General features: G+C 54.4%; 8 protein-coding genes across 8 annotated transcripts; 4 read left to right on the forward strand and 4 right to left on the reverse strand.

Annotated features, from left to right (window-relative positions):
• Nucleotides 1-3,095: 3,095 nt before the first annotated feature.
• On the forward strand, nt 3,096-4,769 carry GCG54_00000281 (Serine/threonine-protein phosphatase PP-Z; the record flags this gene model as incomplete). The annotated part of the gene is made up of 3 exons (XM_045400422.1): nt 3,096-4,481; nt 4,535-4,687; nt 4,740-4,769. 3 exons carry the CDS (start codon nt 3,096-3,098, stop codon nt 4,767-4,769), a joined length of 1,569 nt encoding a protein of 522 aa, XP_045262073.1.
• A 1,096-nt stretch (nt 4,770-5,865) lies between these two features.
• On the forward strand, nt 5,866-8,282 carry GCG54_00000282 (tRNA-dihydrouridine(47) synthase [NAD(P)(+)]; the record flags this gene model as incomplete). The annotated part of the gene is made up of 3 exons (XM_045400423.1): nt 5,866-6,197; nt 6,245-8,146; nt 8,201-8,282. 3 exons carry the CDS (start codon nt 5,866-5,868, stop codon nt 8,280-8,282), a joined length of 2,316 nt encoding a protein of 771 aa, XP_045262074.1.
• A 2,735-nt stretch (nt 8,283-11,017) lies between these two features.
• On the forward strand, nt 11,018-11,431 carry GCG54_00000283 (uncharacterized protein; the record flags this gene model as incomplete). Its single annotated transcript, XM_045400424.1, has 1 exon — nt 11,018-11,431. The coding sequence occupies one exon, from the start codon at nt 11,018-11,020 to the stop codon at nt 11,429-11,431; it is 414 nt and encodes a 137-aa protein (XP_045262075.1).
• A 38-nt stretch (nt 11,432-11,469) lies between these two features.
• GCG54_00000284 (uncharacterized protein) lies at nt 11,470-12,530 on the forward strand (the record flags this gene model as incomplete). Its single annotated transcript, XM_045400425.1, has 2 exons — nt 11,470-11,594; nt 12,101-12,530. 2 exons carry the CDS (start codon nt 11,470-11,472, stop codon nt 12,528-12,530), a joined length of 555 nt encoding a protein of 184 aa, XP_045262076.1.
• Nucleotides 12,531-13,594: 1,064 nt separating this feature from the next.
• GCG54_00000285 (Endoplasmic reticulum transmembrane protein 3) lies at nt 13,595-14,498 on the reverse strand (the record flags this gene model as incomplete). The annotated part of the gene is made up of 4 exons (XM_045400426.1): nt 13,595-13,970; nt 14,075-14,224; nt 14,302-14,387; nt 14,478-14,498. The coding sequence occupies 4 exons, from the start codon at nt 14,496-14,498 to the stop codon at nt 13,595-13,597; spliced, it is 633 nt and encodes a 210-aa protein (XP_045262077.1).
• Nucleotides 14,499-15,673: 1,175 nt separating this feature from the next.
• Nucleotides 15,674-17,045, reverse strand: GCG54_00000286 (Peroxisomal membrane protein PAS20; the record flags this gene model as incomplete). The annotated part of the gene is made up of 2 exons (XM_045400427.1): nt 15,674-16,374; nt 16,427-17,045. 2 exons carry the CDS (start codon nt 17,043-17,045, stop codon nt 15,674-15,676), a joined length of 1,320 nt encoding a protein of 439 aa, XP_045262078.1.
• Nucleotides 17,046-18,240: 1,195 nt separating this feature from the next.
• Nucleotides 18,241-19,376, reverse strand: GCG54_00000287 (NmrA-like family domain-containing protein 1; the record flags this gene model as incomplete). The annotated part of the gene is made up of 4 exons (XM_045400428.1): nt 18,241-18,827; nt 18,887-18,982; nt 19,035-19,128; nt 19,200-19,376. The coding sequence occupies 4 exons, from the start codon at nt 19,374-19,376 to the stop codon at nt 18,241-18,243; spliced, it is 954 nt and encodes a 317-aa protein (XP_045262079.1).
• A 1,808-nt stretch (nt 19,377-21,184) lies between these two features.
• GCG54_00000288 (PGA52-like protein) lies at nt 21,185-22,641 on the reverse strand (the record flags this gene model as incomplete). The annotated part of the gene is made up of 2 exons (XM_045400429.1): nt 21,185-22,336; nt 22,399-22,641. 2 exons carry the CDS (start codon nt 22,639-22,641, stop codon nt 21,185-21,187), a joined length of 1,395 nt encoding a protein of 464 aa, XP_045262080.1.
• Between the last annotated feature and the right edge of the window lie 2,985 nt (nt 22,642-25,626).

The raw sequence follows: 25,626 nt of genomic DNA on the forward strand, positions 1-25,626 counted from the left end.
TTCCTCCCCTCCCCTCTCCGCCCGGCTGCCACACACCCACACACATACCTCTAACTCAAAGACACCATCACAGCCGGGAACACCCAGCGAACCCCGTGTTCAATGCCACCGGTGGCACGAGTCGCCAGTCTCGAACCTGCGTGAGCTTACAAGTTAGAGGCCGGCGGTTTTCCTGGAGCGGACAGGCGGCGCTAAAAACCGGTGACAAGAACTACTCGACGCCAAGTGTCGTCACTGGGGTTTTCTCGAATCCATATTTGGCCCGGTGTGTGGTGGAGGAGGATGAGGGGATTGGTGGCGAGCGCAAGAACGTGTGTAATTATGTATTGTGACAGCCATAAAACAGAGAAGAATACTTCCAACACGTCTTGTGTCTCTGCGGGCAGCAAATCGGCTCAGTTGCAAAACCATGCGGCAGGCTATGTCCAGGCCCAGACCCTACTTTGAGGCACCTCACCTTCACTACGGCGGAGTCTGTCTGTACTCAGCAGAGTCCACGTTCTTCCCGACCGAGTTGACGTCCTAATTGGCACCTGGCTAGTCCTGTTACGTGTTCGTGGTGAACTCCCAAAGCAGCACGAACTGCATCAATCACCACTGCGCTGCATCTCGGAGTGGGCATGGAATGGTCCAATCCGCTTGCATAGCTTCGCGGTGCACCTGGTCGAGTCGCACTGCATCCGCCCGTTCCCATCTGGTTTCCCTTATTTCCCATTGGGCGCAGGGCAACATTGGCCCCAAGGGTGCTTCAAAGGCCTGGACCAGGTGAGCACGAGGATTGAACGTGACAGGAGCCAGCTTGGCCGACAACCCCCTACAACAACTGCAGGACGACACATCATGCCGCTGCTGCTGCGGCGGCGGCGGCGGCAGCAGCGTGAAGAATGACGGTTTGACTGTTCGGTGTGCCCTTTTCCCACAGAATCGAACAGAAGTTTTTAATTGGGCACGGGAGAGAAAAGGGATGAAAACGACTTGGAGCTCCTTCTTACACGCCATGTGTTTATTCACAAGTCCCTGATCTACAGCTGCTACGTTGGTCCGGTGTTCCGCTTACGCCCATCTTGTGTCTCCGTCGCAACCTTGTTTGCTCTGGCGTTCACATCCACCGCATCCACATTCGACATTCCACATCCACCTCGTCCAACATCGACACAGGGGTCAAGCGCCTGAAGCATCTTCCAAGCACATCTGGACTTTATCTACATTATCCGCGATTTCTGGACTGGTTGTCGAAGCATAAAACCGACAGACGATAGCCAGCCGTCAGGCTTCCTTGTCTTCCAAATAAGCACGAGAGCTGTATTAGCATTTCGACTCGACCACTTTATGTCCCACCTCCTCCCCTGTCGTCGGTAAGGAAGAGCCCTACTGGCCCCCCGGCAAGCAAGGCCGTCGAGTTGCAGCCCAAGCAATACAAGGCAAGGCAAGGCCGGGCAGCCAGCCAAGACAGGGTCGCCGGCTCAACGACGAGGAAGCAAGAGCCCAAGACGACCAGGGGAGACGATAATTACAGAGCACACCAGACACAAGACAAGACAAGACAAGACAACCCAACTCCCAAGCGCGCACTGAAAACAACAAGCCTGGTCAGGTCAGCCCAGGACAGTGGACCAGGACGGGTTTCAGGCGGCGTCAACAGGGAAAACAGCGACAGGAAAATAGCGAGACAGTCGCAGCACGGCTCCTCCTTGAGACCTTGGGACCACGACCCAAGACCCAGGTGCTCCAACTCCATCTTTGGATCCTTGGCGACGGGAAGCCAAGGCAGGCCAGTGACACTGGAGCGTGTAAGGTAGGTCTGTACATACGTAGGAGGTATGTAGGTAGACAGGTAGCGTGTATTCGTAGCCCAGGCCAGCTAGTGCAGCCGCCGCCAACCACCACCTTGGGACACTACACCGGCCGACCGCTCTCGCCTGCCTGAGGTGGGTTGAATGAATTCCATTGGGTTGAATTTGGGACGGGGGACTGACTGCACTTCCTCTTTGCAGAATCTGATCGGCCAACTTAACTTTCTCACCACCATCTTCCGCCACGCACCTACCTACTTTGCGTACCTTAAGGCGCCTACCTACCTTACACCTACCACACACTCTGGACCTACAGTACTGCAACGGGACCTACGCACCACACACACGTCGGGTCGACCTTTATCCCAAACCCCAAATCCAATCCTCAGCGCCTCGACCAACTCTACTTTCCCCCGTCTGAATTGCCTTTTCGCAGCACAAACACCGCCGCACGACTGCCAACCACCGACCACCAACTCGCTCTCCGCCGGCCAATACTCTCCGCAGCTCTCTGCTCTGCTTGCTCTACTCTGCTCTGCTCGCTTGCCTGCCTCACGTTACCTCCTCTCCATTCGCCGTCCCCCCGCATTCCATTGAACTTGCGTCTGCATCCGCAACCTGCATCCTACCTGACCCGCAAAGGTATCGACTTACGAGATAGTCTCCTTTCCATCGAGGTACGAATCCGAACCTAAACTCCACTGGCTTATCCCGTGCCTTTCGCCTAAGCACCCGCCGCCCGCTGCATTCATCCCTCCTCACCAACGGCAACTCGGCCTTTTCGCCTTATCTCCCGTCCATGCGATCCGAACGAGGCTGACTCTTGAATTCCTTGCACCACAGTCCTTGACGAATACCTCAATAGCTTCATTCCATCCTCGTCGCCGTTTCGTACACATCTCCTCTCGCTTATCTCCAAAAAAAAAACTCCCGCCCGCCGCGAGCCGCGTCGACGTCACTCGCCCGCTTCTTCGCTTACAGACCAACCGACACATCCTCAGCGATCGATCAAAGGCCGTCGCCTTAACGCGCCCAAAACGGACAATTCAAGTGGACGCCGCTCTCCCTCCCGCATCCGCTTCCTGTCCATCCTCGGTCGTTTATTCCATCCTCCCTAAGACTGTCATTGCAACGCAGCATCACTTTTCATTCCATTCCGAGCCCCCTGCCAGACCACGGGTGTAGCGGCGAGACGAGCAGGCTAGCCATACATCAGACGAAGACGAGGCCAGCCCACGCTCGCACCCGATCGACAACAGCTTCGACCGCCGTTCCCTCCATCGCGGCCAACACAGCTACATCATGGGAAACCAGCCATCCAAGGAAGGCGGCCATGCTTCTGGCAAGGGTGCCGGCGGTGAGCGCACTGCCGAGGATCTCAAGTCATACCCTTCGTTTGGCAGATCCGATACCAAGGATTCATCGCGCTCCTTCAAGGCCTTGCGATCCAAAATTCCCGGTTCCAGCAACAAGACTGATAGCCCGAGGAACTCTGTGATTGCTTCTCCCGCTGACGAAAAGGCTGACGCTTCTTCGGTCAAGTCGGGTAAGTCCCGAGGCCGCAATGACTCCGCCACTTCTCCCACGTCGCCATCAGGCGATATCGAATCCCCGCTTGACGACTCCCAGCCGCCCCCGTCTCCAACCCAGTCTAGCACTATCAAGAGCGGTCATCACGACGTGAGCGCTGCTCAGGCATCCGGCGAGGTCGACCATGTATCTGACCAACCGCCTTGTGCCGGAGGCAGCCTCAACACACACATGCAGCAACCCGGCAAGTCCATCTTGGCTAAGGGCGGTGACGGTGCCGCCACCCCTGTTGCCAAAACCTCGTCGACAAACTCTGGCGACAGGCACGAGGGCGGCGTGGCCATGAGCGACATCAAGGACATTGATCTAGACGACTTCATCAAGCGACTTCTCGACGCAGGTTACGCAGGCAAGGTTACCAAGAGCGTGTGCCTCAAGAACGCCGAGATCGTTGCCATCTGCCAGCGCGCCCGCGAGGTTTTCCTCTCCCAGCCTGCGCTTTTGGAACTCGACGCACCTGTCAAGATCGTCGGCGATGTTCACGGCCAGTACACGGATCTGATTCGCATGTTCGAAATGTGCGGCTTCCCTCCTTCGTCCAACTACCTTTTCCTAGGCGACTATGTCGACCGCGGCAAGCAGTCTCTCGAGACGATTCTCCTCCTTCTCTGCTACAAGCTTAAGTTCCCCGAGAACTTCTTCCTCCTCCGAGGCAACCACGAGTGCGCCAACGTCACCAGAGTCTACGGGTTTTACGATGAGTGCAAGCGTCGATGCAACGTTAAGATCTGGAAGACCTTCATCGACTGCTTCAACACGCTGCCCATCGCCGCCATCGTTGCGGGCAAGATTTTCTGCGTGCATGGTGGTCTTTCGCCTGCTCTGAGCCACATGGACGACATTCGCAACATTGCTCGACCCACCGATGTACCCGACTACGGACTCCTGAACGATCTCTTGTGGTCCGATCCGGCCGATATGGAGCAAGACTGGGAGGCGAACGAACGAGGTGTCAGCTACTGCTTCGGCAAAAAGGTCATTCTTGACTTCCTTGCAACGCACGATTTCGACTTGATTTGCAGAGCTCATATGGTGGTTGAGGATGGGTATGAATTCTTCAATGATAGGGTCCTTGTTACAGTTTTCAGTGCTCCCAACGTAAGTTTGCCGGCTTCATATCAGCTTTGACTACATGCTAATGCCAGAAATAGTACTGCGGCGAATTCGACAACTGGGGCGCCGTGATGTCTGTCTCTAACGAGTTGCTCTGCAGCTTCGAGCTGCTCAAGCCGCTTGACTCCAGCGCGCTGAAGAGCCACATCAAGAAGGGCAGAAACAAGAGACAGAGCATGCTCAACAGTCCGGTAGGTTGGAGAAATATCCGAGTTTGTACAACAGAAACTGACTATTCTACAGCCTGCGCACGTCGAGCCGCGAAGCGTTTGATGAGCTAGCGAGAAGGGGAGAAGGACAGCGTTTATTCCATCATTAGTTGGATCATGTTGAATCAAAAGTAACGGGCAACCGGGCAAGACTCAAACCAGAAATATTACGGCGGCATGTGCCGCTCCGGCGACATCTCGAACATCCTCGGCAGGTGGAACTCCCCGAAGGAAATAGACGCCAACCCGAGTCCGGAGAGACGAATGACGCCCACCGAGGCGTAAAAGCCGAGTCGAGGGATGGCCAGGTTGGGATACCTGGCAGGGTCAACCTCTTGTAGGCGCCGTTCGTCGGTTCAGGCCCCATCGTGGCTTGGACAAGATTGGGAGGCAGCTGGAGACGGGACGAATTTCTTCGATAAGACAAAAGGGGGCAGGTAGCGCCCGCTGTGTTCAAAGTCTGCAAAGCGACACCCTCAACCAGGGTTGTCTTGGACAGTCACGAGCTAGCAATACTGTGTACAATCAGGTCATTTTGTGGATTTTGGTCGATGAGGGCATCGACCAGCTGGCTATCATCATTAAATAGTTAGGGATATGGGACTGACTTTCACCTCCATCTATCCAAGCCCGTCACGCTCGTGTGAGATTTAGGCTAATATGTGAATCGTCGGCATAAACTCTATAGTGGCTCTAGGTGCATCCTGAGTGACATGAACCTCCGTTGTCAAGACACAGTCTAGATATCTGTGGGATTGGTGATAAGACACGCGGGCGAGGCAACTGCTCAGACTTTACGTAGATGCCTATTTCAATGTTCGACCTGTCTAGGCAATTAGGTATCTTGGTGGGGGCTACCTGTGTTGGATGTAATATCGGGGCCGTGACTCCTGTGCTTCTGTCGTCGTCGTCGTCTTTGTTGTCTAGCTTCTTCCCGCGGCAGGCAGGTGCCCCTCCAAGCCGCACCTAGGTAGCCCCACCTTCCGCCCGCAGCTCACCGAGCCAGTGACATCAACCTCTTTTTTTTTGCGCGACCCGCCCGATACCTTCCCTTTTCTGACCTCGCCTCCATATACCACTGGTCCCGCCGTCGTTCCGACTTTTACCCATCACCAAAAAACTTACAACAGGTCAATCGGCGGAGGGTTCAAGCAGCGAAAATGGAGAGCCACGATGAGTCCGACCAGCGCGCTTCGAAGCGTCTTAAGGTGGACGACTCCTCGGCGCAGGTCGGCGGCGCCCAGGATGCATCTGCCGCCGTCGTTACTGAAGCGCAGGCCTCGAGTGAGGAGCGTGTCGCTGTCGATGAGGCTACGAAGCGTGTGGAGCCAATTGCCGCGAAGGAGAACGGTGAGAAGGCGGCGGGGGTGAGCAATGGCGATGTCGCTATGACCGATGCGCCTGCCGAGAAGAAGACGGACGACAAGGAAAAGAACGACAAGAAGACGGACGACAGAGACAGATCACGTGGCACTGCGCCCATTAAGGCTGAGTGAGTTTTCACCAGCGGAGTCCTGAGCATCACTAACCCGAAGACAGGTTTCTGATCCACAAGGAGAACCAGTCAAGGGACCAGGATGAGGTCGTCGATGACGACGACGCTGCTGAGGGCCGGGGTGAGGGTAACGAGCAGAAGGGAGACGCTCGCGACAACCGCGACAAAAAGAAGAAGCGCGAGAAGCGCGAGAAGGGCCAGAACAAGGAGCGCAGCTTCGGCCACTTTGACGACGCACTCCGTCTCTGCAACAGCCGTGCCTACACCTCTGAGTTCTCTCCGCGCGAGTGCAGATTCGGTGACAGATGCAACCTCGTCCACGACCTGCGCAAGTACCTTAAGGAGGGTCGCCGCGAGGATCTCGACACCTTCGAAGGCAAGTGCCCTGTCTTCGAGGAGTGGGGCATCTGCCCCTCCGGCTGGAAGTGTCGTTTCGTCAAGAGCCACATGAAGGAGGTTGAGCACGAAGATGGCCGCAAGGAACTTGTTCTGGTGGAGGAACCCAAGAAGACTACTGGCGATGCCCCCGTCGAAGCTGGACGTGAGGATCTGAGGCCGGGTGTATACAACAACACCGAGAACCAACTCAAGATTGACCTCAGCCGCAAACGCATCGATTTCACCGAGACGGACAAATACATCACTTGGATGAACAAGGACACGAGGTTGGGCGATGAGTTCCACCAGCGCCGCAAGGATCAGAGGATTGGTAACAATGACGACCTGCGTGCGCAGTACGTCGAGCCGCCCCTGAAGCCCTCTGAGAAGCGCAGGCTTTACTTCGGCAAGGAGACGCCCGCCCTAGCGCCCCTGACTACCCAGGGCAACCTTCCCTTCCGTCGACTCTGCGTCGATCTTGGTGCTCAACTGACCTACTCCGAGATGGCTCTGGGCATGCCTCTTGTCCAAGGAGTAAAGAACGACTGGGCCCTCATGAAGGCTCACGAAAGCGAGATCAGCCCGCCCAAGGTCAACCCTGAGAGCGCCAACATTGTGAAGGGCTACGACAACTCCCGCGATCTCAAGTTCGGTGCCCAGATCTCTGGCAACCAGGCCTGGCATTGCGTCAAGTCTGCCGACCTCCTCAGCAGATTCGTCCCTCACCTGCGTCTCATTGATCTAAACTGCGGCTGCCCTATTGACATGATCTACAAGTCTGGCGGTGGCTCTGCTCTTCTGGAGTCCCACGGCAAGCTCGAGCGCATGGTCCGCGGCATGAACACCGTCTCTGGAGAGATCCCCATCACGGTCAAGCTCCGCACCGGTGTCAAGTCCAACCGCCCGACGGCCTCTTCCATTATCGGCAAGCTCGCCTTCGGCTCCCGCGAGAATCGCGAACGTGCAGGTGCTCCTGGTTGCGCCGCTATCACCCTCCACGGCCGCAGCCGTGAGCAGCGCTACACCAAGAAGGCCGACTGGAGCTACATCGCCGAGTGTGCCGTGATGATCAAGGATTACAACGAGCAGAAGGACAAGCTCACCGATACGGCTCGGGAGCCTGACGAATCCACCCTTCCCAACTCCAAGGACGGCCGCATGTTCTTCCTCGGCAACGGTGACTGCTACTCCCACGTCGAGTACTACGAGCACATCGAGAAGGCCAAGGTCGATACTATCATGATCGGTCGCGGCGCCCTCGTCAAGCCGTGGCTGTTTGAGGAGATTGAAAAGGGCCAATACCTCGACAAGTCGGCCACGGAGCGTCTCGCCTACGTCGAGAAGTTCTGCAGATTCGGCATGGAGGCCTGGGGCACGGATGAGCTGGGCATAGGATTCACCCGCCGCTTCCTGCTCGAGTGGCTCTCCTTCGCGCACCGCTACGTTCCTCTCGGTCTGCTGGAGCACCTCCCTCCCGACCTCAACGACCGCCCGCCTGCGTACCACGGACGCAACGATCTGGAGACTCTTCTTGCCAGCAAGAACTACCGCGACTGGATTAAGATCAGGTAAGTTGGCCTTGAACAGTTTTGTTTGTGTATATCTGCTAACGACAGCATCAGTGAAATGTTCCTTGGGCCTGCTCACCCCAACTTCACCTTCCAGCCCAAGCATAAGTCCCACGCCTACGAGGCCGAGGGTTAAGGTGGTGATGATGAGAAGATGATGTAGACACGGGTATAAGCACCAATGGATAAGAGAGACCTTGCTACCTTTGGCTTTTTCTAACGGAGACGACGCATATTCGAGGGCATTGCCAGGTTGGGGAACATCACGAAAACAGAAGTTGATGTACCCCAGAACTAGAATGGGCTAGACAAAATCAAAAGTCATTTCACGATCACAAATGAGGCGTCAAAATGAAGTGTCCTTTTTGACTTAGTAGCGACCCTACTTTTCGTCCCTCGTCCCTGTCGATCACATCCTTGACGTCTTTAATGTTCCTGTCTTCGTTGTCGGCCTTGTTGTCCTCGTTAGTCTCATTCAGATCAGTTGTTCGCTGAGCAGTAGAAGGGTTCCGGTCGGGTCACGAACTTCTGGTCAAACATCGAATAACCCAGGTTCTATTCAGCTTGGGCATAACATGACATATTGCTGCTTCCAGACGTATTTGAAGGCCCTGAAGGAAAAATCTTACGAACAGCCCACCGCAATCCGACTCGGTGTAGGTGGTGTGGTTCTCGTCGTGCGGTCAATCTGCATTCAACAGCTTACGAAACATTTGACCTTCCTCCAGACGAAGCTCATATAAACCTTGCAGCCGACACCGTCTAGTTCGTCTAGTATCCAGCGTGAGTCTGGAATTATTCATTGTAGTATTCGTACAGGAGATGTTATCCACGTTTCCGAGCATAACTTTTAGCCTAGGGGAGTTGGAGAGGGATGCCAAGACCTTAAGCAAATTAATGAACCTTCAAGCAGCCGCAAACTTAGTACTAATTGGATTCCTTTGGCTTAAAGAAAGAAATCGGTCATATGCGATTGATCCTGATACAGAGATTGAGGACCATGGCTACCTCATGTAGATTGTAGTCAATCATGAAGTCTTCCAAGTTACGCTGCCAATCGGACTTTGACTCCTGGGTTTACTATTCATCGCCGTCGCCTATATCAATAGTGATCATCTGCTACCTAGTGGTCTCATATCGATGTCTTTGCTATTTTCGTCGGCAAAGAGAAATCAAAGACCGCATTCAAGTAGTGAGACTGGAAAGGACTGCCCCGTTTGCCGTCTTACGTATCCAGCTTCTCATTGCTAACGTGCCTCGGTGTATCACCCGCATTAACTTTTTCGGCGTCTCACACTACCTTATGGCTCTTTCATGAGGCATTTGTATCAATACTGACTTTTGGGGGATGGTTCAGCTTTTTCGTGTTCCCTTCTTTGCGGCAATCATACTTACTAATTTGGCTATGGCGATGGATCTTGACCCCGACCAAACCTGAAAGATTTACACCTACCGAAATACGGTTCATTGGAAAACATTGATGTCGGTACGTAGCTATTTTTCTATCTGTTAAACACTAGGACAATGATGAAGATGCAACACATCTTGCTATGTAAGATCGTCTCCAGGCCTTTATATTTAAGGATCACACGGCAGCTATCACATTCAGTCACCAATGTCTTTGGATTCTGGATCACTTCTATAAAATAGTGGCTACTTGAGGCACGAGTGATAATGACCAATTTCACTTGCCCAAGCACCGTTGCTCAATTGCAACGTCCCAACATGCTTCATCGCTCTTCAGTGCCGCTGCTAGCTAAGTAAACTGGCCGAATACGCGCGAAAGAGGGCTGAAGCGATAACGACTTGACGATTATACCTCTGACCGCTGTTTCCGAAGTGTAACAGTGGAATTTCACACAAAATTCTGATATAGAAAGGATCAGATGTTCGCTCTTGCTCGGAGGATTTGGTGCGTCTTTCTACAGGTGCATCTCCTACTCGATTCTTTGAACTATTGTCATTCCTTACACGTCTATTGCATCTTGGCTCAAAGCCTAGTGATTGTTTCCAATTTTCAAGAGATGTTCTATTTAAAGCCACATAGCCTTCTTCTTTTCTCTCTCTCTGAGGGCAACAATCATTTCTTCGGACGCCCTTTTCAATCCCCAGATGCAAACTCCCTAGCAGAGAGTCATCCTGGTAAAACATGTATCGATTGGCAGTTTGCTAAAGTAATCTAAGTATATTGCCTAGCATACTGGTTTCCTACTCCTCTAGGTCCCTCGAAGCATTCCTCAGGCACATTAACGACGGAAAAGGCCGCGTATGTTCAATAAACCATGCTGCTGCTACTGTTCTCATGATGACTTCGCTCTCCTAGTAGCTTTGAGATGAGTTGCTGAAGACAAAGCACATTCAGACGCATGATTTCGTCGGTTCCGAGTTTTCACTTACGTTCTAGATGCATGGGTTCATACATCTAAGCCGTTCTTGAGTTTCAGGCAGTAAACGGTCAACTAACACTCACGCACAGTTTATAGCAGTTGTCCTCACGCATCTATCATGTGAGCATTTCCTAACTAGCGCCCAAGAGATGATTTCTAAAACGGAGATCTCACTGAATAGTCGGGTTCTGCATGCCGACATGATTCGTTCCCATCGTGGAGCCGACTTTTGTGATTCTGCTTGTGACCGCCCTCCATCTCTGTCCATATATGTGCTAAATACAAGCAAGCCTCCAATGTGGCGTGGAAGACCCAAGTATAGCCAACTGCCAAGGCGTGGCTATCAAGGTGAGCCCGAAAGGTTCCTGTAACATACAAACTCTACCGGGAAGAACTTCTTTTCGGAACAGAACACACAACACACAACACAAACAGGATACGAAGATCAAGACCACCAACCTTACGCACCTTTCGATCATTAATGATGTGGCTAACAGGATACCCCCCTTCCTCCAAGGAGTATTTCGAAAGCTTCCTTTTGACTGAACCCGGCTCATTCACCGCCTCCGGGATCGAGCCTTGCTTCAACGAGTATGTCGAACGCTTCATGTATCCTGGATTCGGCCAGCACGTGGTGAGCAGTCCGTCGTCATACATCGCCTACGAGATGGAGTATGGCCAAGAGCCGTACACAAAACAGACGTACCCTCTGCCATCCCAATCGACAAGCTACAAGGTCGCCTCGAACGAGGACAACAAAGATTTGGACTGGCCCGAGGGCGTTGACATAGACCCCTTGATAGCGGCGATATATCGCAACGCGATGAAGAGCCCGCTCTGCGGGGAGCCGGGCTCCCCGACCACATCTTGGTCAACATCATGCAGCAAACGGATCTGACCACCGCCTGCCAACTCCGCCGCGCCTCGCGAACATTCATGAGGATCTTCTCTTCGAAGCTGTTCTCCAAATGGCATAGAAACGGCGACGGGTACGGCTTTTTATGGAAATCGCCATTGCAGAGCGTCAGAAGAAGTCACGTTCCAGAGTCTGTATCGGTCGAGTAGGGCACTTACGCTTGTGCGAACACACGACCTTCACATGGGACGATTTCGTGAGAGTGTCTTTGAATGCGTCAATGCCGGCCTCGAGAAGAAAGAGTGTTTCCACCATCACGTGTGACCATGCTAGTCACAAAGAACGGTTTGAAGAGGTGAAGGCGGAATTTCAACACACGAAGGGCAACGCTCCCTGGGCTAGTCAAGTGGCTCTTCTGAAGAGAAGAAGACATTTGCGTTTCCCCAATAGAAAATGCCCGGTCACTGCTGTCGAATTTCGACGCCGGATTGCTGAGCTGCGAGGACTATCATCTTGTTCATGGTACCCTGAAGAAGGCCCCCGACGGTTAGATCCTATGCTATGTTTTGACCCCAACTCTTGTCACTGTCTCCATTACGAAGGTATCGAGAGATACGGGATTCCAGTCCATGACCGAGTGGCGACCAAGAGTGTTGCGAAGCGCCGCCGTAAGTTGTCTAAATATGATATGGGTACCAATGCTAACGGCAGGCTAGATAGTCACAAGTTCTACCGATGGACAACGGACGAAACTGCCTACTTTCAAGCCAGTTTCCGGAACTGCGGATCCCATAAACACTGCTGGGAATTCACCCTTGATCGCACGTTCGATGCGTCGGAGGACTCGGGCCAGTTGAGTCCGTCTAGTCCCCAGTGGTACCTTGCGTTGGATCCTGCATCCTACAACCTGAAAGACGACACTGAATTCAAAGAGATAACCTGGTGCGAAGATCAGGCTTGCCGCAATTATTATGGTCTCCGAGAACATGCTAGCCTTGGAACTACATGCTTGAAGGACCGAGAACTCGTTCAATATAATAAGAAACCCCAATCTAGGGGGCCAGCTTGTAATATGGTCAGTCGACGTGAAGATCAAGCAACTGCCCCGAAGACCCAATTGAATCTATCGTACGGCCGATAAGTACAACGGAGATGCTAAGTGGCGTGAAATGGCAAATCACTTACGCCGTACTGACGGGATGTACGGCTGTGAAAGATGTTCGCACGTTCTCAGCATCACCTGGGTCGAACAGCACAACAACTGCATATAAAAATCAAATCCTGCTATTCACCCGAATAATTATGTTGATCGCCTCTGCTGTGCCATGGCGAACGAATTTTCCTTTCCGCTCGTCGTCGTCGTCTTCGTCGTCTTCGTCATCTTCGTCGTCTTCGTCGTCTTCGTCGTCTTCGTCGTCTTCGTCGTCTTCGTCGTCTTCGTCGTCTTCGTCGTCTTCGTCGTCTTCGTCGTCTTCGTCGTCTTCGTCATCGTCGTTCGGGTACTCACTTGAGACTTGCGTCAAGTCAGAGTCAACAAGAGTCAAGATCGAAACTGCGTCGATCGTGGCGAGGATAACTCTCGAGGACGACCAGAGAATCTCAAAACAACTTGAGAATTTGGAACGTAGTAGGTGTCTTTACACTACTTGCTGTAAGACGGCATGAAACCCGCGATGGGAGGATCATGCCTCTAAGTGTGTCTTCGTGACAGGCTGTTCCCAACCGCCTACCGCCAGTCGCAACTTAAGCCAACTGCGAGAATTTCATGGGCTTGAACAAGATGGGCCCGTTTTACAACCATCACAAATGCGACCACCGTCTTTCCTGTAAAATGAGTAATTTGACCTGATATATAGGTTGCAGATGTAGAGGTTGCCTGGATAGTCATACCGTCCAGACAGCGACGGCCCTTGTCAGGCGTCAACTGCGCATTTCAGGTGATCAATCTACGGCCCAGATAGAATAAACGGGGGCATTTGATCTTGGACTGGATCCAATTGCGTCAAAACTCAAAGCTGATATATAGCTAAAACGCCTCGCCGTGCCGGCGAACCTTCCTAACCTTTACACCAATTGGATCCTCAGAGCTGTCCAGCTCCCGCCCAACCCGCAACTCATCCCCACTGCGTATCAAACTTTATTCCGTAGTCGTCTTCCACCCTAGAAAAAAAAGTCGTCAAGTTGATGTGCACGAAGGCCTATCGCTTACTGTGCCTTCTTGTCACCCTTAGGCTGCGTCTGGCCGTATTGCTCGGAGAGCTCGTCGTAGCTCTTGTGCAGGCCGGCGCTCTGCTTCTTCAGGGTCTCGATGTCACGGTCCTTCCTCTCGAGCTCCTTCTTGAGCTTGGCAATCTCGCCGGCGTCACCAGCAACGGCGAGCTTCTCGCTCTGCTTGGTGTTGCCCTGGGTGCCCTCGTAGCTGCGGACCTTGTCCTCAAGACGCATGACCTCGAGGATCATGACGTAGGTGCGGTTGAGGATCAAGGACAGGAAGAGGGTGAAACCGCAGAGGTACATGTTACGCTGGGAGTAGAACTTGCGGGCTTGCACCTCGAGGCGCTCGTGGCCCATGACGGCGGCTCTGTTTGGAGATATTGTTAGTGAGTCGATTGTCCTGGGGGGTACAGCTTTGAAGGTGGGTATTCCAAGGGATAGATTGTGGGAGGGGGGCAATGATGTACGCACCCGCTGTTCTGCTTCTCGGTAGCAAGCGCCAGCTCGACCTGGACGCGGTAGACGCGGTTGACACTGTCGATGAAGAGAATGAGGATGAAGACAAAGGTGATCTTCATCCAGTACTGGACCTTGGCGACGATGGGGCTCTCGGAGATGAAGCTGCGGAAAGACCGGACGGTTAGCTTCGAGCTCTTTGAGAACGCAGCATGCAGAGCGAGCGGAGGGAGAGCACATACGTAAAGAGTCTACGCTTGATGGCGAAGGGAAGGGGCACGATCAGGAGCATGAACAGGCCCATCTCAGCCATGAGCAGCATAAACACCTAGATCCAGTCAGCGGCGGCTCTCCTCAATTGCCCCTCCCCGGGTGCAGGAGAGGGAGGACGCCAATGCTGTGCACAGCCGAGACGTACGAGAGTGTAGTAGAGAGTCATCTTGACGATGCGGGGAAAGCTTCAGCTTGTGAAAGGTTGGTCGTGAGCTTCCCGTCGAAGTAGGGATTGATGGTTGTAGGAAAGAAACACTCGGAAGCCCAAACTGACTTGACCGACGGTGTTTTTGTGTGTTGAGCTGGCAAAAAAGTTGCGTGGGTATTGGGGATTCGGAGTGCTGTGATTTGTTGCGAGGGAAGCGGCAGGCGGACTTGGGAGGAGCTGGCCTTTTGTACAATGTGCGTGAAAGGTGACGATGGTGGGACTGGATCCGTAAGGTAGAGGTGGCAGGACCACAAAGCGTGCCTGTGTCTGCCAGCAGGTAAGGTACCGGTCTACTTTCCCTACGTGCCTGCCTGCCTATCTTCGTGCGGACGAATACCTACGTAAACGTTACGGGGAGAGCTGAGCAACTGAACCTGGGCGGGTCCCCTCCCTCTGGCTGCGGTGTTCCTGTGTGAGGGACCTACTGCAGCTGGGAGGAAGCTACCGGGTACAGCAAAAAAGACGTAAGTCAACAACGTCATCGGTGGCTCGTGCGTCAACTGGACGGAAGCTGAGGGAAAGCTAAGGGTGCAATCTGCCAGATGCGGCTGCTGCGGCAGCTGCCGCCAGATGGATCCGGGCCTGGCCAGGCTATGTTGTGTGGCCATCCGTAGGAGGACACCCAAATTGACTCCAGTCATCCAATCTGACGTCAATGTCGAGATGGCACGAGGAATGGGATAGGACACACGAATCAGGTTTGGGCACCAAGCCACATCCCGCGGAGCCGCGTTGGTGCTGGTCTGGCCATGTCTGTTCTTCATCCACGCGGAGCATGTGCCTCATCACGGTCTATGTTTTCATGATCATCTTGTGCGAACATATTGTATGCATTCTCTTCGCTATAGACAAAGACTGCTTCGTAGGCATTACCTTGGGTATTCATAGCATACTGAGACCAAAGTAGCCAAGCAGCAGCAAACCGCTCCCAATGCCACGGGATCCAATCGTCAACCTGAACGCCCAGCTTTTAAAGTCCCAAAGGACAAACAACAGTCCCTAAACTGAATGCCAAAATCGTACACTCTTTACAAAGAAAATGAATGGCTTTATAGACGGTTTTTGCGGAGGGACTTGAGATAGTCCCGTGAGAGGCTCTCTGGCGCATACTCACATGAGCAGCTCTCTGTCGCCTAATTGTAGAACACGCTCTTCTGGAAGCTCTCGGGCGACACGTCACCAATCTTTGTCGTGATTTCCGGAGCCTTCTCAGGGACGGGGGCAGCCTTGATCGCGGCCAAGGGCTGTCCAGGTCGCTTAATAACCTCGAGGTAGGTCGAGGGAAGGTAGCCCATGCGGCCGTCGCGAGCGCGACATCTCCACCACTCACTGGGGTTGCCCATGGGGTCGCTCTTGGACAGAACGGCGACAAGTTCGCCCTTGCGCACCTCCATATCCACATCCTTGACGGCGTTGCCGGCTTGGGGCGTGAAATCGTACATTACGCGGCAGTAGTCAAGCTTGGAGGGGTCCAAGGCTTGTTGCTCGCCGGCAAGCGCCATGCGGCGGCGTTCTTCCTCCTCCGCAGATTGGGCCATGGTGTTTATCATCTTGCGCATCAGGTACGGGAGGCCGAACGCAGCAAGAATGAAGAAGAAGAGGGGCTTGCGAGAAGCCTTGGGCGGTCCGAGGGGAGCGCCATCGGGGCCGATGGGCGGTCGGCCTTCAAACTTAGCAAAGGCAGCCGGTGTAAGAGCCGTCGCATCGGCTGGGGGTGGACGGCCGGTAATCTTGGCGATGAGGGTACGGATCCAGCGCATCAGGGTGAAGATGCCCAGAATCGAGCCCAGGGTATCTCTGAGGTTACTAAACTGTTCTGCTACTGAAACCATGGCTGTTTTCTTGTCAGTGACGTGTGCTGTCGATGATCTGATGCTGAAACTTACCGAAAAAGCTGGAGTGTGTAGCCATATACGTGCTCTCCAACATCTGAGCAAAACCGCCAAAGGCGCCGACAATACCCTCCAACATCTGGAACGTAGCCTGAGTGCTGTTGTTGAATCGATTCGTCAAGCTGTTCGGATCGTTGGGGTTTCCGGGCATGCCTCCCATGCCCATCCCCCCCATGCCGCCGTACATGCCTCCTCCGTACATGCCGCCGCCATATCCGCCATACCCTCCGTACATGCCGCCACCGTAGCCGCCGTAGGAACCCATCCTTGAGTACGGGCTGCCGTAAGGCGAAGAGTATCCGCCGCCGTAGGGGCTTGCTGCACCGATACCGGCACCGAGTCCGGTCCGGCTGTATGCCGAGGCGTTCTGGTTGACCGCGGAGGCGAGGGAAGCTGGTCGCTCAGGGACAGTGGGCGCCGACGATGGTGAAGTCGTCGAGGCAATCGAGGCCGCCGGTGTCGGGGTCGCGATGGAAGCAGCTGTAGGAGCTATTGATGAAACCGTTAATAATCTCGATCTAGAGGCTGGATTGGCAATGTTGGTGCTGGTAGACGCACTTGACGCAGCGGTAGTTGCGCCGGCCCGTTCCCAAGGCTTTGGTGGTGATGCCATTTTCTTGTTTCACGATAAGGAAGAAGTTTTCCTTACAGTCGTTGGTGTCGCTCGGCGTTATCTCGCAATCTACCGGTCGGGGTTGGCTGGTGGCGACGTTGCCGTCTGCTGCTTTGTTTTTCTCTTAATCAAGCACCGGAAATGCGACGGAGGATGGCTTTTCGCAGCCAGGTCGGATGGAAGATGGCAATCGACCTCGATCAGCTGCGATGTCGAAAGACGATTCGACGACGTTGGCGATGGCAGGAGCGGAGGAGAGGGGAAGGCAAAGTCGGGGTAGAAGAAAGGAAGAGAGTCGCTGGGATGACGGACGCGGATTGGGCTGATAGTGCAGCAGACCTGAGTAATGGGGGTCAGTCGGCGGACGGGGTCGGGGACGCAGCCGTGCGTGCAGTTGCCAGTCGCAAATGCTGGCGGCAAGTGACCCGGGGCCTGTGCTTGGCGTTTACACTGAAAATGTGGAGAGGAAATGCGAAGGGCGAGGGTACTAAAGGTAAAAAAACATGGGGTCGGGGGTCAAGTTCCATTTGCCTCGGTATATCGGCCGGCGGCCTAGGCCTGGCTTACGCTGCTTCGTTGCCGCTGCTGCGCCGCCTCAAGAACCAGGCCTCGGCATCTTTCATCAGATCGCAAACATTGTCATTCAGGGTCTTGAACCGTTCTGGCGGTTTCGGACACAGGTCGTCTTTTTGTGCACCGAAGGCTATTCGTTGCGAGACCCCCAAATTTTTGTGCTAGAGTGTCAACTTTCCCTCGCTATCGTCGTTCCCGCCGCCGTCGTCCGCTGTCGTCGTCTCTAATCGTCTCGCTCGTTGTCACTGTCGTCGCTCCGACTACCGTTATCGTCGTCTCTAATAACTATGATTTGTAGTCGTTCTTGATCGAAGTAAAGCTTCAAATCCACGGGTATTGACTACATCGGAAACATAGCCGTGCAGACACGGAAATTTGTGGTCCTCTGCTCGGTGACTTGCAGCGAAATCCCCAGATCCGCATTAGCTACACGCGGCCACCAATGACGCTGCAAAAGCGTGTCGTGCGTCGCCAGCAAACCGACCCTCTTTGCAACGAAGCACAATACAACATGTTTGTCACGATTTAAATTGTCTAGACCAACTGAGTCATCAAGGGTTCAGAAATCACAAGCTTCAGTTTCTATCGTCCTATCACGTTTCTTATTTCTCACCTCCCACGCTCACTGCAGCCCGGCAAAAGCCTTGGCGTTCTTCACGTGCTCTTCCCACGTAGTCAGCTTGTCCTCGACAATGGCGTGCGACTCATCCAGCTTCTCGCCGCCGTAGTATCCAAACTCATCCAACAGCCTCATGTTCTGCAGCATCTCCTCCGCCACGAAGTCGGGCATGCCCTGGCCCTTGAGCGCCCCGCGGAACTGGTCGTGCGTGAGCTGGTTGTACTTGGCCGTCTTGCCGGCCTCGGGGTACACCTTCTTGAACACCTCGACCGTCTCGCCGGCGGTCACGTACGCCGTCGCACCGAGCACGCGCTTGCCGAGGACCTTGTCGCGGTTCAGAACGATGCCCTTGACGAACTTGCCGGTGTCGGCCACCGTGTCGAAGAGCGGGATCGGCGCGGACGCCGGGATGGGCAGGTTCACGGCCCATGCGTTGTCCGGAGGAGTCTGGCGGAACATGCCGCCGGGGAAGTTGGACATGTAGAGGCCGGGGAGGAAGAAGGTCGAGGGCAGGGAGAGAGTTCGGATGTATTCCTCGACAGCAGCCTTGCTGTCAAAGTGGTACACGTCTGGGAGAACGCCCTTGGAGACTGTCAAGGGTGTGTTAGTGAGTTGTGTTGTGCCATGATGTGGAAGCTAACAAACTTACGCTTGTTGATGTCGAGCAGAGAGCTGAAGATGAAGTGCTGGACGCCGGCCTCCTGCGCAGCGTCCGCAATGTTCTTGCCCTGCTGAATTTCCAAGTCTGTCTCCGTTATCAGAAAGTGGCGTCTCGCAAGACGATTCAGTAAACTCACCCTTGTCCAGCTTGTCCCAGTAGTTGGTCACCGCGAAGACGGCAGTGGCACCCTTGACAGCAGCTGCCAACGACGCCTTGTCTCCAAGATCGGCCTGAGTGGTGGACGGTTAGCTTTTTGCCTCGTAAATCGTTGTGTATGGTAGGAATAGTCGAGATAACTTACACTGACAACCTCGACGCCCTTGGACGCCAAAGCCTTGGAAGATTCCTTGGTGGTGTCACGGGTGACGCCGCGGACTGCCCACTCTGCCTTGAGCTTAGGGTCGTTGAGGAAGATGTTGACGACGCTGCCACCCTGGGCACCAGTCGCTCCGAACACCGTGATGATCTTCTTGGACATTGTTGATTCTGATATGCGTATCTTCTATGCGTGGAGTAGTTTTCGTGGTTGGAATAGGTTGGATCGAAGCTTGCGCTAGATGCGTTATCAAGTCAGGATGGGGAACCTCCGGTACTTGTACGACGATGGAGTTCGGACGGACCTGAGTGCTTCTATGCGTGGAACGTCTCACAATTCGATATCTGAGTGCCGATTGGGAACAAGATCGTAAGACAATGGTATTTGAATTGTTTGCTGATGCTCTTCCTCTTCGTCGTCATTGAGGGGCAGCGTCGTCCAAGCTTAATATACCCCTCGTCCAAGCACTCCAGCCTGCTTGCTTGCCAAGCACACACAGTCTAAGACATCGCGGTGCCACAACCGCAGTAGACGCATCTCGACATAAACTACCGAAACAGGCAAAGGCACTGGCGCAAGAGAGGCCACTCACGCTCCATCGCCCAGAAGAAAGTTCCGACCAATACTGCAGACCCCGCGCCGCAGAGGTGCTGCGTGGCTGTTGCCCGCGAGCTTACTTACATGGTGGAGGTGCGTGTTGACCTAAGCAGACACTAAGCAGCGACGGACTGCCCTCCGACACCCGAAAAGTCCGTCCGTCTGGAGCTGCACCTCGACGTTCCCGCACTTGGTCGGGCACCGGGGGACTCGTGGTGCTTATTCATGGCGCATGCTCTGTACAACGGTGAAATCAACCGCGCGCTACGCTGGTTGGCGTGCCGCTGATCTTGGTCCAAGTAGAGCTTACCAATCGAACCAACATTAAACCACGAGCTTCCCGCGGTCTCCACCTGTACAGACGCGAGGCGCGAAACCCCGAATACAACACCATGGAAAATTGGCAATCATTGAAAACAATTTCTCGGAGAAAACTTCAGAAGCTGGAACTTTCTTTGCGTTGCAAGCCGATGATGTGAACCTCTATCTTGGCGATGTCACTTGTCACAGTCGGGTAATTGGTTAGCTCGGACTTCCGATCACGTCCGCAATCGCGAGCGCGAACCGCCTCTTGGCCTCGACCAAGAAAAAATGCTCCAACATCGATAGAACATTCATCAACATGTGCATTCTATGCAGTAGGTGGAAGTGTTTGTGGGAAACCTGGTTTGCAGTCCTCCGCAACCTACGATGTGCGCCCTCAGAGAGCAGGCTGGTCGTAGGATCAGGAGGCGCTTCAGCCTGCGCATACTACACCGTGAAAAGGCATCTTCCGACGTCTCGCGTCTGACGTGGTTGTTTGGTGAAAAGCCACAAAGCTTGTGCCCTTGTAGCACCAAGATAGATGGCTTCTTCCACAGAGGGAATTGCCGATATAGTCGCGTTACTGTAGGAATAATGGCCTTCTCTCACCAAAACATCACAACGAGGGGCAACACATCACACGAACTGAACTTGTTTGAACTTTCGTATTGATTCCAAATCATCCTAACTGCTTGCAGAGAAGGACAAAAATGCATCCTTTCTCTAATCATGCCCCATCCCTAAAATCAAAAAGGCGCACTTTTCCGGGGCCGGGTATCATCTTGGACGCCGTCTAAGAGTCATTTCGTTTTGCAATCCCCGCCTGCCTCCCAATGCGAGGCATCTTTGCTGTTCATCCCCGAATAAGGTATCAAAAGAAGTGAAAAAAAAAAAGGCGTCGTTAAGTCATCAGATACCATGATCCAATGCAAGCAAGACTTGCTCAACTCGGCGAGCCAGAAGAAGAGAAATTTCGTCGAAAAGGGGTGTCGAAAAAACAAGGCCGTCCCACTCCCATATATGCAATCGTTGACCTCCCAAAATCTCATTCAAAACTTGGCGCTGTCCGCTTAGCTGGAGAGAGCGAACAAGCTGACCTTGTTGTTGCCGCTCGTGGAGGCGATGGAGGTAGTAGAGAGCCAGCCCTCAACCTGCTCGCGGGTGAGACCGGCAGAGAAGTCGACGCTGCTGTCGAGGACCTTGACAGAGACCTGGCCGGAGTCGCCGTCGAGAACAGTCGCAACCTTGATAGGCTCGCCGGTGGGGCGGTCAAAGTAGTCGGAAGAGCCACCAGGGACGTTGGAGTGGAAGGTGGACTTGCACTTGGTGTCGCCAGCAGCGAGAACCTCGAAGATGTCAAGCTCACCACACGCGGGCCAGCAAGAGCAGGAGTTGTACTGGGCGGTGCGGGGGATCTTGGCGTTCAGGAACCAGAGGGCCGGCATGTCGGCGTTGAAACCGGCAGTACCGTCCATGGGCATGTTGAACTCGAAGAGCCAGACAGAGTCCTCACCCTTGAAGCCGTGGTAGGCAACGGAGCCTGGGCGGTAGTATCCGCAGCTGCCGTCGGTGCACTCCTTGTCGCTGTAGATGGCGAACTCCTTGTTGGAGGGGAGGTAGACGGGGTTCAGGACCTCGGGAGAAGCAGCGCCACCGCTGGCATCAGAGTTGAGGTACGACAAAGAGTTGCCGAAGACGTTGTCGAACTTGCCAGAGCCCTGACCACCGTAGTTGCCGAGGAAGACGAGGCCGTCAGCGACACCCTGGTCGGCGTTGTAGTAGGCAACACGGCTGTATTCGCCGCTGGAGCTTCCGGTGGAGGTGCTGGCCTTGCTGGGGCTGGCCTTGCTGGAGCTGGAGGGCTTGGAGGCGGCGGCGGCAGCAACAACAGGAGGCTGAGAGACGGCAGCAGGAGTAGGAGTAGGCGCCACGATGGGAGCAACAGCCGGAGTGTTGGCCACAGGGGCAACGTTCGGGGTGGCGGCTGGGTTCCAGTTGTTGATCCAGGACTGGACAATGCCGTCGATGGTAGCAGTGACCCAGACATTGCCGCGCTTCTCCTCCTTGTTGTCATGAGCCTCAGCATGCTTCTTATGCAAGTGGTGGTGACCGTGACGGCGGGCGTGAGTGTGAGACACAGCGGGAGACCGCTTGGCGCTGGACTTGAGGTTGTACACAGCAACTTGCTTGAGGTTCATGGGACCACGGAAGAGAGGGGTGAGCTGCGGTAAATGTTAGTACCTTTGTGCAATGAATTATTTTGAAAGGTTGGAAAGAAACTCACTTCCTCATTGAAGGGGGCTAAGGGACCAGAGAAGGCGACATCCTCAAAGCTGCAAGAGCCATCTTCGCCCATGTTAGACACAGCCTTGTAAGTGCCAGGGTGGCCGACGTTGGAGTAGAGGATCTGTTCCACAACGCCGCACCACCAGTTACCACCCTCCTCGGTGGCAGTACCAGAGGAGCACTGCTGGAGAGCCTGCGCAACAGAGGCCGAAGCCAGGAGAACGGCAGTAGAAGGCTTCATGGTTGTTCGTAAGACGTTCTTTGGAATGAGCGTTGGGTCTTGAGATTGCTAGGAGATTGCGTTCGTTCCTTGGGTATTTGACCGGCCTCAAAGAGAATCGCAACTGGCGGGTAAGAATGTTTCTGGAATCTTTTGAGGGTTGTTCGATGGCCCAGGCTGTTCTTTGACTCAACCAGGAGGCTTGTGACTGGGTGGTGTTGGAATGTGAAGTACTCAGTGAACCCTGTTCAACGGTGTGGTGTGGGATGTGAATCAACGAAGCGTTGGTGCGTCCAAAAAAGGAATGTCTGGTGACTGTGTAAGTCTCCAAAAAAGGAAGGGCTATGCTATTCAGTGTCCGGCAGGTCGGAACAGTGCACCAACTTTGTAGTTGATCGTGAGGATGGAAGAAGGAGAACCAAGAGGAGGTGGGTGAGGGCAGGCGGGAAGGTTAAGTAAATAAATTGGCCGAAGGAGAGGAGCAAGAGAGAAGGATTATCTCGGGGGACAAGGTTAATGGAGGTGTGGGATGTAGTGCTCCATCTGGGAAGGCAAGCAAAGAGGAGACCGGTCCCGTAAGGCAGGAAGCAAGAAGCAACGACCAGGTGGACTTGCCCCAGTGGGAGGCAGGAACCAACAGGGGCAGGAGCGAGGCAGGAGCAGGAGTCAAGAAGCACCTTCCCAAGTGAATGGAGTGCAGCTCTACGGATACGGATACTGCCACCCCCTCCTTCCCTCCTTCCTTCCTCTCGAGTGCATTCAACTGCGACGTGTGGGTTGCTTCCTGCAAAAGAAGGGGCCAAGAACACGAAGAGAGAGGCAAAAAAGCCGTTGGATAATTGGACGAACAGGGAAACAGAACAGAGTTGGCCAATCCGCTTGTTAGGTTCAGTTGAAACAACGGCTCGGCCGCTCATGGGGGTTGTACCTTGCAGCGCCTGGAGGTCTGGGCAGGGGGGGCTGAGTTAGTTGCACCTCTCCCACTCACCGTGTCACCCAACTCGCTCTCGACTCGAGGTACATGCTCCTCCTCTCTTCTATCACCGCTCCCTTCGTACCTCCGATGCAGTCACCGAAGCGGCCACCACACTCGGCCTCCAGAGGTGAGCGAGTCGAGAGCAGCCCACCGGCTGCGCCAAGAGCCAAGTCGACTCGCCCTGCTCTCATCGTCCAGGCCCCAATAGCATGGCCAACCACCGACTGGCACGAAAGCTGGGCTTCCTCGGCGTTCTGGGCTCTAATCTCAACCTAAATGAGAGACCAGCTGGCTCTCCTGCACCATCATGACTACGTTTCTGTCATTACTTCGCTGCCCTTGGGAAAAAAGGGCAGCCTCGAAAATGACATCCGGGGCAACCAAGAGACCAGCTGGCTGTCCAACACAGCAACGAGACGAACCGCCGCTGACCCAAAAATATAGGGCGAGACCGGTCGAGCTGGATCGGCGGACCAACGTGCAAAACGGTCTACAGCAACAGCTTCACTGGCTGTTGCCTAGGGTCAAACTGCGCTCGCGAATCGCACAATGCTCAGACAACGGCCTCCGCATCTACCCTGGTGGCTGGTGGGATTCTGCACCAGAAGACTTGGGGTCCGGTGCGGATCTATTCTTGATATCGACACAAAGAAGATTGCGACAGAGCAGAACTACTGGAAACCACAGTCTGGCGCCTTGGCTTGCCGTCTTCTTCAGGCGGTCCAAGAAATGAGCCAGCGCCAGAATAAGGCCTGTGAGGTGCCAAACAGCGCTCTCGGGCCCTCTGTTCTCGCGGCCAGGGAATATCGATCTCCGCCCATTTCGGGGAATTTGGGGGTGGCAGTGTGACAGCCTTGGGCCTCCAGCTCTGCGCTGACCTCGCAGCCGGCAAATCAAGCTTACCGTGGTGTGAGCCGGTCGGGTCCACGGTGTGCGCCCATCCGGCGTCTGTGGGGTGCCTCTCTCACCTTGGTTCATCTCAATCCCGGTGACAATGTCGAGCTTCCATCCCATCCCTCAATCTCGACCATCAGATGTGCCAATCACCTCGCTCGGCCACTGTCAACAACCCACAGCACGGCCCATCTCATCCGATGTTTAATCGCGCAGCGCCCTCACCTGCCGGCCACATCCCAACTCACCGTGCCGTCGAGCCATGTGCTGATACCGCGGAAGATACGGGTTGGACCTTTTTGCTTTTGCCCTTTCCCCGTTCACACGCGGCAGAGCAAATGACGATCACTCCGCTCCTGCTCATTAACCCGCAATGTCACTTAGACCAGCTAGAGCGTTCGAGATCCGCTCTGGTGACGGATGCTTTGGTTGCCGGCCCAGAATTGAAAGCAATAAAAAACAAAAACCTTGGACGAGCGGTCCGGGGTCGAAACAAAATTCCAAGCGAGAAGCAAAAAAGTCAATCATTCGGAGGCAACGAGAAAACCGCTCAAACGGCCCCATGGCCCCCGCGTTGTAACGTATCGCGGTGGACGGGATTGGTTCTCCCCGCGACCACGTCGACGTCGTTGGTCCGCAAACCCCGTCGTGGGACTCGGGGCAATATGCCGTAGCCTGTGTGGCAAGGCAGAAGGAACAGTGAAAACAAAGTCAAACGATACCCAGTCTCCTGAGGACGAAATCTGACATGAGACGGCGAGTAAGAATTATTTCCAGACGTCAGCCGGCAGCGCCTATTTTACCCAGAGAGCAAGTCGAAGCGGGAGCTGAGAATCCTCGACGACGGACCTTATCGTCACAACATTTGGGTTGGCTGTTCCTGCATTAGCGGAACCGCTCACCCGCGATGATTTGGTTGGCTGTTTTCCAACTCTGCCTGCAGTGATGCACTCTATTCTTACCGTGGCGACTCCTTATTCGACGACATCTGCCCGTCGCGCCTGCGACCTCGGGGTGCACCACCTTCACATGCCGGCATATCAACCGGGGTTCCGTCGACTCTCGAGGCACAGGAACTCTGAGAACAACAGCAGCACGTTTGCGCCTCGTCCACGAAGACATCACCAAGTCGTGAG

The sequence above is a fragment of the Colletotrichum gloeosporioides genome, assembly GCF_011800055.1.
Source record: "Colletotrichum gloeosporioides strain Lc1 chromosome Unknown consensus_59, whole genome shotgun sequence".
Classification (NCBI taxonomy): Eukaryota; Fungi; Ascomycota; class Sordariomycetes; order Glomerellales; family Glomerellaceae; genus Colletotrichum; species Colletotrichum gloeosporioides.